Raw genomic sequence first — 14,709 nt, forward strand, 5'->3', positions numbered from 1 at the left:
AAGTGCATGCAGAAGCAGTGGCTTTATACGAAGTCAACATTTGCATGGCTGGCATTAGCATACTTACATGTTTTTGGGCTGGCCCTGAGAAGGTAACCTTGTGTCACCACTGCATTGCTCTCCCCAGTTCTTCTGTTGATGGAAACAGAATACTTTGTATGGGGCCAGCTAGATTTCCAGATGCCTTTTTATCACATGATCTGCACCCTGCAAAAGAAGCCATAAGGTTTCTGTACCAGAGGTGGCCTGCTGCTGGCATGTTTGCGTTCCCACAAAATGATGCAGGAGCCCTGCAACCCTGCTTAGACTTATGCTAGCACAGCATCTGGGGAGCACATTAGACAAGTAATCCCTGTGTCCCTGCTGATTGTCACCTCTTTGCTATGGGTACATGTTATTTCTTTTTCTTTGCTATAATGAAAAGCAGTGAGATAAAAGAAGAAGAATAATGCTGCAGAGTTTTTCATGCCTTTTTGAAGGAATGGATTTATGCCCCAAAACAGCAACCATACCTTTCATACCTTAAACAGAATCTTTCCCAAGTCAAGGCCTTACTTTCCAGAGCTATTATGACTGAAGGTAGTATATAAGAAAAACAAAACCTGGTTTAGCTGTCAGAGTAAATTGAAGTCATGTTACATTCTGTTATGCAATGAAAAATAAAATCCTCACAACGTAATTTTGCAGAGTAGATGTTTTTCAGTATTACTGCACTGAGACTAATTTTTTAATCAAAGCTATAGTTCTGATATTTAAAAGTTTTTGTATGCAGAATCGCTTTATCTCCTTATTTGTTTGCTGATTCTGAACCATGACTTTCAAGTGGCTTAGTCTGAACTTGTAACTGCAATGCTAATGGTTTTTATTCTGGTTTGCTTGTTTGTTTGTTTGTTTTTAGGCTGAAAATGCACTGGCTACAGTGGCAGAGGAGAGTCGCTCTGAGGGAAAAATAAACTTTAAGATTTACAGAAAGTATTTCACTGCTGGAGCGAACTACTTTGTGATTTTTATACTTTTATTATTCAATATTTTGGCACAGGTGAGTTGTCAGGATCCACAAATTGTATTGAATGTATTTTGAGTTTGCCTTTTTTTCCTCTTTTTAACATAGTGTATGCTTGTTAGTCTCATGTTTCATCTAAAATGTTTGGAAGCACAGTGTTCTTTAATAATTTTGTAGTATCCTTGGTCAAATTTTATATATCAGCATGGAGTTTTGGTCCAGCATTGAGAGGTCTTGCACTGATCCTTATTTCATTAGTTTTAATACTTAAATTAAATCATTATTTTAGAGGCAGCATGGCACAGAAATCATAAGCCAGTCTAGTTTTTGGAGATAGATAATGAAATCGTAAGGTGTATAAAATAGTATTTAACAAACTCAAACAGTCAGTATGTCACCAGTTGAGGCAGGTAAGAAGATTTACTGGGTATGGGAGGATGGAGTCTGACAGAAGTGTTAAAAGCAAAGCTCATCCGTTGATAAGTGCAAGTTATGAGAAGGGCTAGAAGGAAGGTCACTGATCAGCAGAAGAAAGTGAGGAAGAGGATAGGCACATATCGTGTGTAATGCAGACTGTAGCAGCTATATAAAAGAATTTTTAAACAAGAAAACTGACTTTGAAACTTACTGAACGAGCTGAGGAAGCTGCATGAAGGTAGCTTATTGCCTTTTTCTTTGTTCCCTGCTGAGAAAGCTTAAATTCATTTTGTGGAAATGATGGTTTTGGTTTTGACTGTAAAAAATGATCTAGTTATTTAGACATCTTAATTCCTTTTCGTTTGTCCTTGACTTGAGTCTGTTGGAAAGATACCTGAGCAAGATCAAATATCTGCAGTAGACCGCCCAGAACTTTAAATTCATGTGAACCGAGGTATATTTTGAGATAAATAACCCTGTTATAAGTTTGTAGTCACTTCTCAGCACAGAAGGAAGGTGGTAGTAGGAGTTTTTCCCTCCCTCTCTTTTCTCATCCTCCTTCAGCCCTGTTTCTGGTAATTATCTCCTGTAACACAAATTTCTGGACTGGTAACATCAGAAAGTTTGTTAATCAAAAACTATTTTGGAATATCTTTGGTAGCAAATTTAGGAATTGAAAAAATGAGTTCTTTAATGTGCAATTAACATACATTAGGAAGAGCTACTATATTTTGTTTGCTTAAATGTATTGCTTTCCTTTAGTTTGCTATCAGGTAAGGTAATTTAAGGTAACTTCTTTGTAGGGAGTTCTAATGCACCTTCTAATGTGCTTTGCAAATTGCTGCTGGTCTTGAAAGACTGGATGGCATACTTTCCTGAATATGTGATGTTTTCCCAGAGAACATGAAAGAATAGCAGGAAATTTAATTTTCTAATGTTTTTTTCATCTTGTATTTTCCTCTTTCACTCAAGGTGGCATATGTACTCCAGGACTGGTGGCTTTCTTACTGGTAAGTTGATGATAATAACTGGTCAGTCATTTCTACCTTTTACAGTCAAGTGCTGTTTGTCTTATAAAAATCAGTGTTGTATTGGTGGTGGTGGGGTCAAAACCTGTCCTAGGAAACTTCAGGATGTGTTTGATCTTTTTCTGATCTCCACTCATTTTGTATGTGGGGAGAAAAAAAATTAAACATCATCCTGAAGTGTAGCCTGTGATTGCTTATACTTGCGGTGTGATGCCTGACAACATCAGTACATGGGATATTTTGAACTGAAGGTTTCAACAGAGTTGAATCTAGAAACAGTTAAATGTACTCATGAATATTTGCAGAATGTGATTTGATGATGGTTATCTTCTGTGTGCATTTCCACAGGGCAAATCATCAAGAAAAGTTGAATGTTACAACAAATGGAAATAATGGAGCAAATGAGACCGAACATCTAGACCTTAACTTTTATTTGGGAATTTACGCAGGTAATTACACGTGCACATGTGTGTGTCTAAAGAACTATTTATTATCCGATCGATCATAATAAGCAGTTTTGAGAGGTGCAAAGCAATGGTAATGTGGGGAAATGTGATTTCTAGCAGTAACTGAGTAATGTCTTAACAGATTAGGAGCCTGAGTCTTGCTTCCTGACTAAATTAATTGGAATAAATAAAATAAAAAAAATCTAACAGAAGAAGTAGGATGAATGCATACTCTTAATTTGATTTGCCTGGATTTAGGAACGTAACCTAGGAATTGAGTATTCAAGAAGTCAGTCACTGTACGGTTGTGGTTATTGTCTATACTAATTGGTCATTCAGCTAAATCTTCAGTCATTATATGGATGGGCAAGAGGGATTAGAAATGGATCTTCATTCTGTGCTGTTCTAAAACTTGGCATGGCAACATTCCTTCTGAAGTGTCATAGCAAAAGAACCAGTTTTTAAAAAGCATCATAGATGGGTATGCAAAACAGGGTGTTAAAATACATTTCAATATATTTCAATAGATATCTGTATGCTCCTGAACATCCAGAAAAGGGCATTGATCCTTGTATACAGGCATCCAAACATCTTGAAATACTGCTCTGAAATGTAGTAAAAACTGACATAGAAAAATGATGTGTAGAAATATGCTCTCAGACTCTGCTATTTAGCACTTCCTAGTGATGCACAGTTTGTATAACATGGTAATTTCTTGATGGAGATGTAAGTGGTAGGTGTGAGAAAACAGGTGGTTTACCAGAAGAATATGCATTGAACGTATTCAGAAACATCACTCAGGGGTGAGAGGATAGGTGGAGGATTTTTGTTTGTTTGTTTTTCGGAAATCCATGTTATCCAAGTGCTTAACAGAAAACATTGTACTTGGTCTGGGGAAAAAAACTATTTAGGAGCCAGATAAACTTGGCTCTTATTTTCTCTGTGTAATGTCTTATTTCATGAGCTGTTCCAGTGGACTGCATGATTAAGGGTGGCAAACTTGGCTTTCTTTGACTGTATAACCTAAACCATGTTATGGGAAATTTTATCCTTTAAGGCAAATTTTTTTCTAGATAGCAGAACAGCAAAAGGTACCTTTATATTGAAATGTTCAGATGGCTTAGTGAGATATTTGCAATAGTTGAACAGACAGCGTTGAGTGACCTATATAAAATTTTAAATGAGGTTGAAAGTTAAAAATACAGTTTATTTCATATGAAGTACATCATGCGTGCCCCCCCTCCTCCCATCGCTTCCCTAGACTGCTGTTAGGTATGGGCTTACCTCTTCTGCTCCCTTTTTGCAAGACTCAGCTTTCCTGTTTGGGTGTGTGCAGAGTTGCTCTTGTTTGCTTTTACCTGGCTGGGAATACAGCAGTTGGGACAAGGCAAACAAGCTCTCATCCCGGCCAACTGCTTTTTGCCTAAAAACAGCGCCATGCAGAATGTGGGCAATGAACTGTGAGCAGATAAATGAAATGGTGATACCTTTTCTTGCATCCTGGGAGGATACAGCAATGAGAAGGGTGGAATCACTGTCTTAACCACATCATATAATTTAAAACCTCAGTCTTTCTCACTGCTACTATAGCTGCACCTGAATGGCATCCAGTTTTAATCTGTCCTTAGAAATACAGGCAATATTTTAAGTTGATAGTCAGAGTCTTACTTAAAAGAGTGTCCTCAAGGCCTGAGAAGCACATAGGCCTCGAGGCCTGATTGGTGTGCATAGTTTCTGGAGCAGATTACCTGGAGCCTGCAAGCACTGCCAAATGTGAGACCTTCAGTCTTCACCTTCGTCAACTGGAAATTTGGGCAGCCACATTGGAGATTACACACAGCAAACGGAGCAGCAGCAATCTCCTCATTCTTTGTTTTGGTCTTCTGCCCTGTATCTTCTGCCAGGCAGAAAACGACCTGGGAGTGTTGGGGGACGGCAGGACAACAATGAGCCAGCAATGTGCCCTTGCGGCCAAGAAGGCCAATGGCATCCTGGGGTGTATCAGAAGGGGTGTGGTGAGCAGGTCGAGAGAGGTTCTCCTCCCCCTCTACTCTGCCCTGGTGAGACCGCATCTGGAATATTGCATTCAGTTCTGGGCCCCTCAGTTCAAGAAGGACAGGGAACTGCTGGAGAGAGTCCAGCGTAGGGCTACAAAGATGATTAAGGGAGTGGAGCATCTCCCTTATGAGGAGTGGCTGAGGGAGCTGAGTCTCTTTAGCTTGGAGAAGAGGAGACTGAGGGGTGACCTCATTCATGTTTATAAATTTGTAAAGGGTGAGTGTTGGGAGGAAGGAGCCAGGCTCTTCTCTCTGATGTCCAGTGATAGGACAAGGGGCAATGGGAGCAAGCTGGAGCATAGGAGGTTCAATCTGAACATGAGGAAAAACTTCTTTACTGTGAGGGTGACAGAGCACTGGACCAGGCTGCCCAGAGAGGTTGGGGAGTCTCCTTCTCTGGAGACATTCAAAACCCGCCTGGACGCGTTCCTGTGTGACCTAGTCTAGGTGATCCTGCTCTGATGGGGGCTGGACTGGATGAGCTTTCGAGGTCCCTTCCAACTCCTAATATTCTGTGATTCTGTATCACCCTTGTCTTGTAAGTGGAGATGCGTCCAGAAGAGAGAGAAACAGTCTGCAGACCCATTCCCTAGAAGGGCTCTATTTCGCTTGATGTAAGGGATGCATCTTATGCTGCGTTAAAAGAAACGCACATAATTTAAAAGATGTGATGTAGTTTACAAAGGGAAGAATGGCATGAGTGGTTTGGGCTGATTGAGAATATCTCAAGGTTGTCTCTGAATAGCCATGTATATATTACTTGGTTAATACCTGCTGACAAATGTTGAATCTTCACAGTGACCTCTGCAAGCCACAATTATACATGGCACTGTGAAATGCATTTCTTAGCAGAGCTGTTATGCAGAAGGTTTTAATACAGATTTATTTCATGGGTTAAGAGACATTTCCTACACTTCTATAAAGTACTGGTTCTTTCAAACTGAAAAAGAGAAATTGTTTAAATCAATGATATGATAGTAACTGAGTTAGTGACAAATAAAAGGTATCTGTGTTCTGCAGTCTGAGTCCCTAAGCTTAAGTTTGGATTCTTACTATATATGGCGGTCAAAAAATATTTATTTTAGTTCAGTTTCATTTTTAAATTCTTTTCCTTTGAAAGATACATATCTGTATGTATGCTCTGTCCATGTTCTTTTAATTTCAGGTTTAACAGTGGCTACAATACTGTTTGGCATCATAAGAAGTCTTCTGGTGTTTCAAGTTCTTGTTAATTCTGGTCAGACTTTGCACAACAAAATGTTTCAGTCCATTTTGAAAGCTCCTGTTTTGTTTTTTGACAGAAACCCTATAGGTAAGTTTAATAGTGAATAAAAGCTTAACAGTTAATGTAACTCATTGATTGTGAAGTATATATATTTCTATACTATTTCTGGGCAATTAAAATTTTATAGTATTTTTGCATATTTGTGGGTTGGGTTTTTTTTGCCGCTTCTGCTTAAAATCTTTAACAGTGTGGTCTTTTAAAGTTTAAAAATCAGAATGTTGATGGTTGGTCTTACCGTCTTCAAATGTAGTCCACAGAAAAATGAATTACCTGTGGCTTTGGGGTTGTACATTGACCTGCTAGTTCAGTTGCATTGCTATTCTGCTTCAGTTACACAGGGATGTCTTCCATATGCTGAATGTATATGCGTGCATTTTGTGGGGATGCCTTTCTTGTGCTTTTCTTTGAAAGCTAACCCAAACAATTATTTGTCCCTAAAAAAAATTAATTTTAAGCATGTGAGGTAATTCACACTCTTGAAACTATCCATCTAGAATGCACAAAAGCCTAAAGCATGCAATTTAAAACCGTAATCCAGATCCTTATGTACTTCAAAAGAAGCAAAAGAGAAGCTGGAGCAGAGTGAAGAGTGGGAAGGTGGGGTGGTACTGATTTAGTGGCCAGTCTTTCGTGAGGAACAGAAACCTGGTGGTCTTCACCCCCTTGAAGAAAAGGAACACGGGCTTGTTTTCATACTCCAGAAGCTGTTCAGTGATTATAAGGGCATATAGGGCTGGTCTTATTATTTCTGACAAATTTGTGATATTTTCAGGAAGAAAATACTTGTGGACAAAAGGTTCACGTCTGTTTGATGGTGAAGAAAATGTATGATTTCCCCTTTAAAAAATTAAATCTACAACTGCAGAAGTCTAGAGCTGTGTCTGCTTGTACTGAGAGTCTGTGGTAGTGTTACACATACATCAGAAGAGGAAATCGTAGCACTGATGAGGTTTGCTGTCAGACAGGCAGGGATTTTCCTCTTCTCTCTCTTTTTTCCCTTGGGTTACGTGTGCTCAGCGTATGCAGTAACTGTATTTTTGAGGAAATACATAATCATGTTGTAAGAATGCCCATAAACCTGGCTTATCAGAACAAATGAAGAGCTACAGAGTAAACATCAGGGATAATGCAGAGTAGTAAATAACAGTTTGCTTTCTAACATTCTGTGAAGCTCAAATTAGCAGTGCTTTGTAAAACTGACATTCATAAAACGTGCCTATTGCTGGTATTCACGCACTGTTGTGACTTACAGATGCCTGTTTCCATTTATCAGCAGATATTTTATAACAGAAGATAAACTTCAGCATGCATACATTTCTTCCCTTCATCTTTCTTTTGGTCATGGTAGCATGCAAGGGTACTGCAGTTCCAACCTATACATCTTTGGAAAAGGAAATAAAAAGAGAAAAAATGACACATGAGACGATGCTCTTGTTCACAACTGCAGCATGGAGCAGTTCAGAAATTCTGTTTTTAACATCTGTGTTTCATTGTCTGGTTTACACGTTGTTTTTTTTTACCGTGTATTTATCTTTTAGAACTTCAGATGCTTTTTTTGTTGCAAATTTGTTTAAGTAGAAGCCTTTTTTTTTTCTTTCCTTTTTTAATATGGCTTACAATGAAAGATATATTAAAAAGAAATGGAGATTATTAAAGGCTCCTTTTTCTAGGGTTGTGATTCTAATAGCCAAGCCAAACTATTAGTTATCTTATTCCATATTAGCAAAGCTGATATTGCAGCGTCAGATCTGTCAGCGTCAGCATCCAGCCTGTTCTCAGTATTTGTGTGAGGTCTCTAAGACCTTAGCAGAAGCAATTGCTGAACTGACTCTTGCTGTTTTATTTATCCAGGAATAATCAGCAGTTAAAATATGTCACAGCCAGTATTTTGAGCACACGGTGATCTGTGCTCCGAAGTTGAGGAAAAAAACTTAAATAGACACCCCAAGCTCTTGATAGTTCTCATTGGGGAAACAGCCTAATGAGCAGGATCGGGGAGTCGACATTAGGAAATGGAAATATGTGGTGAATCATGACACGTCTGTCAGCTCCCAACAGTGTAGATCCAATCAGTCGTGGTGAATAAATGAAACTACTTATTTCTTAGAAAATTATGCTCTGTGTATCAGTTCAGGCATGAGCCCAGAATCTCTCTTTATGGATTGCATTAGCAGTGTATAGGGAGGGGGAGGTTGTAAAGGGATAGTGACGAGCAGTTGCCCAGATGATACAAAAATTTGAATGTATTTTGAGACCTGGATTACATAGCAGAGAGAGAAGAGGAATATGAGGACCCCTCTCCTTTCTCCTTTCCCTCCCAAAAATATTTGTACGTGCACAGATTTCACCTTTGTGTAATTTGGCATAGATCTAAAAATAGAAGCTACTGCTTTAAGTATGTTTTGCATTGGAAGAACCTTTATTAATAAAATGACTGTCTCTTTATTTCTTAAACGCTTAACGTGACCCTATTGAACTGGTAATCCTAAGTGACTAAAGCTCATTGTGTTATCCAGCATTCAGAAAGAATGATCAGATATTTACGACTGAAATTCAGATTTATGGGCAGATAGCTATACAGCATCATTTAAGCAGCTGTAGTGCAAGGCTGATGAGAAGTTAGAGATTAAGTGGCTGTATTTTGAGCTTTATCATATCTAACTTGTCTCTGTTTGTTGACAGTAACTTAGTTACTTTATTTTTTGGAGTTCAGAATTTGTCTCTTTTGAAATTTTCTATTCATATTTCTTCCCAGTAAGGGAATTGCGTGCACGTCATGGTATCTGTAAGGATGAAAACGTGGACACTTTTACTTCATAGTGAATGCTTTATATATTCCTCTTCATGTGTCACTTGCAGGAATAAAGGGCTTGATTTCTGTGCATGTCTGGCACAAGAGGGCAGCATGATCTATTTTATCCCAGTCTGGCATTACAACAACTTGTTAGAAAGATAACATTTATCTGTGATGTTTTTAGAGATGATATTTGAGGAGTGAATTTTCAGCCTCGCCACTGAGCAATAGCAATGTTGTTCTGTTCAGCTGTCATAATTATCTGGAAATAAATTTTTCTTTCTCCTTTACACAGTCAGTTTTTCAGCTTCATGTAATGCTGAGTTCAGGAACTTTGCTGTCTTTGTAATTAGTGGTCGAAAGTCATATAAGCCTATAGAGTCTAATACTTTGGTCTCATCAAGAAGACCTGTTTCAGCCATTATTCATTTTAGTTTCTTTTTTCAAGATGTTTGTAGCATTTCAAAACAAATTTGATGGAAAGCCAGGTAAAAGGGACCAGGACTTGAGCAGCAATGTCTTGAATTGGGAGTTCCCTCTTTTGAAATTAGTTTCTTATTGATAGTTTAGGAAATGGTAGTTTTGACAAGCTTCAGGATTTGATTCAAGATTACTTGCTTAGCTTGTAAATGAATTGTTCTTTTCTGGGATTTGGGAACAGAGATTTCTTTAGAGAAGAGATGCTAATGTGTAAGTGCATCACTTTCAGTGATGGTAGTTTTAGTGGAGATTGTGTGTAATTTTGAATTGCATTGAGTTGAGGAAACTGAAACCTGCTGCTGCTGTGCTGATGGGTGCTGTAAGAAGGAATGAATGATATGCATGAATTTGTTCAGATAAAATAGGAAACTCTCCCGCCTTCAGAGATCTGTCTAAAATTCATATTGAACCAGAACCACTACAGAAATGCATATGAAAATCTAGCCATTTTCTTTTTCCTTTTTTAAAAAAAATAAAAATTGCATCTCTCCAAACTCTTGGTTCTGACAGTTTATAGAAGGAGAAGAAATACTTTGACAGACATTACAGCATTTTGCACCATCCCAGAAATAGAAAGCACTGAATTCTGTGATGGTTGTCCTCTACCTGTTAAATTAGCAGGTTTTGGGTCCCCCTCCCCCCCCCACAAATGCTTAGTGGAAGCTGTAAAAAAACATTGATCCTTTTGGTGCTTATCCAGACATTTGAGGTTTGATCAGGTTATAGAGAAATATTCTCCGGTCTTGGCAGCCAGGAATGACGTGCCAAACTGATAGCTAATAGCAACATATAAAATCAAACTCTGAATATTAAAGGATAAAAATGTGAAAGAAAGCTGTTGCAATAATGAAAAGTTTGTTTTTCTCTAAGGCATAAGGATTTTAATTATGGTGTTCATAAATCAAGTGTTGAAACACCTGTAATTTGACAGAGAAACTTTCTCTATAGGATTAAAAGCACATTGATCAATGCATAAGTGCCTATCTGCATTTTATCTGACAGAAGCATCAAATGGGCAGTGCTGTTAAAGTATTTAAACCGTATAATATTTGCAAAAAATACGGTATTTCAGCAGTCTGAAAATTACAGTGCTGATAATGAGGTTGTTAAATTATACTCTATTAGTTGGATAGTGAAACTGCTCTCGTTAGTGTACATTAATGCGTGCTTGTTCACACAAGTGATTCTGCTGAACAAGTAGCATGTTTAAACAAGAAATACTGGTCTTAAACCCTGTGATTTACAGTAGGTGGTGTTTTGGCATATCATGCAGCTAACAAGGCAGAGCTTCGTGTTAAAATATTTTGTTTGTAGTCTCATTCATCACTGATATAAATATTCAGTAGCGATGCCAGGAGATGTATTGTATTCCTATTTGACTCAATTACTCAATTGCTTTCTCTTTATTTTTTTTCGGAAACAAGATCTGTGCTATCTTTCAGATGCAGTTTTCAGATACTTCCTTGTGGTCAAGATGAATTCTGCGGGATTGTGCAAAACTGTACCAGCTCTTTTGACAGCTTTCGTGTCCTCTTAAGCTAGTACCAAAAAGTTCATTGTCCTTAAAGCAGCAGAGGCTTTGTTTTTGACTCTCTGTGCCAAGCTCTAAAGCCTGTTCTCGTGTGCACAGGTTTGTTGGTTTATGTTGAAAAGAAGTCCCTGTAGGACAGCCTTTTGTTGTAAAATAAAAACGCAGATTCCCCCTTCCGTGTTGGTAATCACTTGCATTTGTTGTTATTAAGATGGCAACACAATAGGTTCCATCAGTCATCGAGATCCTTAACAACCGCACCAGGTTGTAAATATTATGTTTGGGTGTTTGAGTGGAACAGCTCGTCACTGAAGTAGGTGTGGTAATTAAAACCTGTTAGGTTGCTACATGTGCTTAAAAAAAACAAACACAACTTTAATGCTTTTTCATACAACAATGGCGACGTGTGCTTTAAACCTTATCAGGGTGTGATTATTAAATGGTGTTTTGTGGGAGTTGCTCACTTACTGTTAGTATTATCGTGGCTTTTGTTAAGAGTTTAAATAGTCTTACGCTTCCATATGTTTTATCACCATTATTACTCTGTCAGGAACAGTATAAAGCTGACTGCTATAGGGAGTAGTCTTTAAGTTGGTAAATAGTGCTCTGGAGTTATGTTTACGTTTATTATCTATTAGCATAACTCAATTCAACTCTCTCCTGTTTTTCTCTGCAGTAATAACTGAATGAAACTTGGCGGTAAACCGATGAGACAAGCCCAATACATTTTCAGTTCACCGAGTCGGCGCTCACCCTATTTACGCTTAATACGGGAGATAAAATTAAAAGGTTTACAGAAAAGCTGTTTGTAGGAGGGGACGGGACGTTATTTGATAGGGAAATAGCTTGAAGCTTGTACTGACAACCACTTCCAAGTGCAGTCTCCCGCTTTCCTGGCTTAAGATTTCTCGTCCCTTCACAGAGATTTTCGATCTTCTTCACATTAAGATCCCCTGGTGGGGAAAACGGCCTGCTGTGAAACTCATTTCTGACCGTATGCTGACCTGCCCAGATACTGCAAACTCTATGTTTTTTCATTTGCTAAAGCAACCACAGAGAGAGCTGCCGTTGCCCTACCTCAGCCGGGCAAAGAGGAGGCATGGAGAAGTCGACCAAGACAGAGAAATTAAAAGTATTTGCTTTAGAAAACTGCTCAGAAGCTGTTTAGAGACGTATCTTTCCCACAAGTGTAGCAGGGGAGTAAAGACAGTTATGTTTTAGCCTGGCATAGATGATGGCAGACTATTTGATGAGATCTGTGGCAAGGAGGAAGGAAATGTTGGTTGGAGACACTTGAAAATAGAGGCAGAGCCTGCAATAATATTGATGGAAAAACTGCAAGGGGCTTAAAAAGAGGGCCTAGCTGAGGTGACACAGCTGCCAATAAGCTTTTGGAGATAATCTGAAGCATGGAGGGGCTTTTTGGTTTTGATAACTATTTTAAATATATACTTTTTTCGCTGTTTTTAATCTGCTTTAAAATTGCTGGATGCTGCTGTGACTGCTGTGGATAGTGAGGATTGGAGGCATGGCATGGATAGGACCTCATCTCTTGCTGTTCTTGGATGCCTGTTCTGGGTGGGAAGTGAGTGTTTTTAAGAAATGAGGAAAAACCTATCAAAGACATACCTTCATTCAACCTTGGAACAAGGCAGAAGCATTCCCAAAAAATTATTTTGGGGAAGAGCAAGACAGGGATAACAAATACGCAGGTGGTGAGTGTACCCTGATGGCTCCCCCATCTCAGGGGAAAGTCCTACACATCGGTTCCTTGGCTCTTCTGGGCTCTTTCCGATGCCATAACCTTTCACTGCTGTCTCCTACGGACACACGGACGCAGTCAGACCAGTGTGGTTTTTGCAGAGAAGCAGCCTATTTTTTAATTATTTTTTTCCCTTAATCTGAATGGTTATAAAATAAAAGACAACCAGGTCTATCACAGTGCAGACTCATTTCGTTAGTTCTCTTCTGCTTTATACTGCACAGAAATCTTTCTCCCAGATGATCCTAGGTAATCTGCACTGCAGCATCTGGGTGAATTAATTAGTCTTTTTTCTTCTTTTTTTTTTCCTCCTTTTTTTTCAGATTGCCAGCATCTTGCAGATTATGCAACAAGTGAAGATTAGTTTGTGCCTGTGGTGATCTTGGAGAGGGGTTGGAAACAAAAGGCACTTCTCTATCCAAAATTAAAATTTAAGTGTAGAAAAGAATGGATGTTGTCTGTGGATCTGCCTGTTCTGGCAATCAAGAATAAATAATAAAGGACAGAAATCAAGAGTTAGGGAAGAGGAGGTATTGAATCGAGCTCAACTTCAGTGTGCTGTTCAGTTTAAAAAATAGAAAATTTAGATAGAGTTAATTACTAAGCGCTTTGTGAATAGTACAAGACAACATTACTTGCTTGCTTCACTGCCTTCCCCAGGTGTTTTTTTTCCTGACAGAATCAGCAGGTACTTTGTCAGAGGCTTTTAGTTATGTATTCAGGTGAATATATATGCAGGACCTCCTTCAGGTTTTGATTTCTGATACCATTTTATGCAAGATAACGTTATATTTGGAGGAGCTGATGTTATGACACACTGTGTATATTGACAGCTACCAGTCTTGAAAGAGCTGTACAAAGTATTTTAAAATAGCATCGAACATAGGAAGAACATTTTTGTTGTATTAGTTATTGGACAATAGTCTTGTAAGTAGAATAGTAGTATGTGATGAACATTAATTATTGCTTGTGGCAGTACTGACTGTGAGGTTGGTAACTTTAAACTGGAAACAGCAGATTCACGGAGGTTTGTTTTAATGTTTGTTTAAATTTGAGCTTCTGGTGAACATTTTCCTGGGTGATTCTCATTTGCCTATTTTGTTGCTGTAGCTTTTGATTTGGGTTTGAGCTGAGTGTTTAGTTGTGGTGTTCCTTAATGAGAGGTTGTGGAGTGAGGAGATTTCTGAAACATCTGGAGAAGCTGAGGCTGCTTTAGCCATTACTTACCTAATGCTGGTTAGGAAATTGTATTCACAGAGCTAGCGTAAACTCAAAAGGAAGTTGAAAGTTGAGCTCCTCATAAGTTAATGGATTTTCTGTCCTCTGGCATGGTCCTCATCAGTTTTTACCCGCTCTGTACCTGAATTTATACTCTGCTTTCCATGTCTGGGAATGCTACTATACCACCTCTCCCAACCCCTTTACACACTGTCTTCTGCACGTGTCCTGCCCTCTTTTGGGCGTAAATATAAGCTGGCCTGTGTTTGTGTTGAGGCACAGCGTGCAGAATAATCTAAATGTGTTTATAAATATGTAAAGGGCGAGTGTCAGGAGGAAGGAGCCAGGCTCTTCTCTCTGATGTCACATGATAGGACGAGGGGCAATGGGAGCAAGCTGGAGCATAGGAGGTTCACCCTGAACATGAGGAAAAACTTTTTTATTGTGAGGGTGACAGAGCACTGGAACAGGCTGCCCAGGGAGGTTGGGGAGTCTCCTTCTCTGGAGACATTCAAAACCCGCCTGGACACGCTCCTGTGTGACCTAGTCTAGGTGATCCTGCTCTGATGGGGGGCTGGACTTGGATGGTCTTTCGAGGTCCCTTCCAACTCCTAATACTCTGATTCTGTGAAGGTGCATGGAAAACTGAGAAGGGGAAGATTTGGAACGCGGACATTATTGCTAGCAA

At 39.0% G+C, this 14,709-nt stretch overlaps 1 protein-coding gene across 1 annotated transcript in view; it reads left to right on the forward strand.

The window, feature by feature from the left end:
- The window catches only part of ABCC4 (ATP-binding cassette, sub-family C (CFTR/MRP), member 4), a gene marked incomplete at its 5' end in the record, with an annotated part of 133,360 nt that overhangs the window by 37,472 nt on the left and 81,179 nt on the right, over window positions 1-14,709 (forward strand). The window contains 4 exons of the mRNA XM_010190819.1: window positions 899-1,039; window positions 2,393-2,430; window positions 2,797-2,897; window positions 6,117-6,263. Of these exons, the coding sequence (XP_010189121.1) occupies window positions 899-1,039; window positions 2,393-2,430; window positions 2,797-2,897; window positions 6,117-6,263 (427 nt within the window). The remainder of the gene's footprint in view (window positions 1-898; window positions 1,040-2,392; window positions 2,431-2,796; window positions 2,898-6,116; window positions 6,264-14,709) is intronic.

This window comes from Mesitornis unicolor, unplaced genomic scaffold (assembly GCF_000695765.1).
Source record: "Mesitornis unicolor isolate BGI_N332 unplaced genomic scaffold, ASM69576v1 scaffold4448, whole genome shotgun sequence".
Lineage (NCBI taxonomy): Eukaryota > Metazoa > Chordata > Aves > Mesitornithiformes > Mesitornithidae > Mesitornis > Mesitornis unicolor.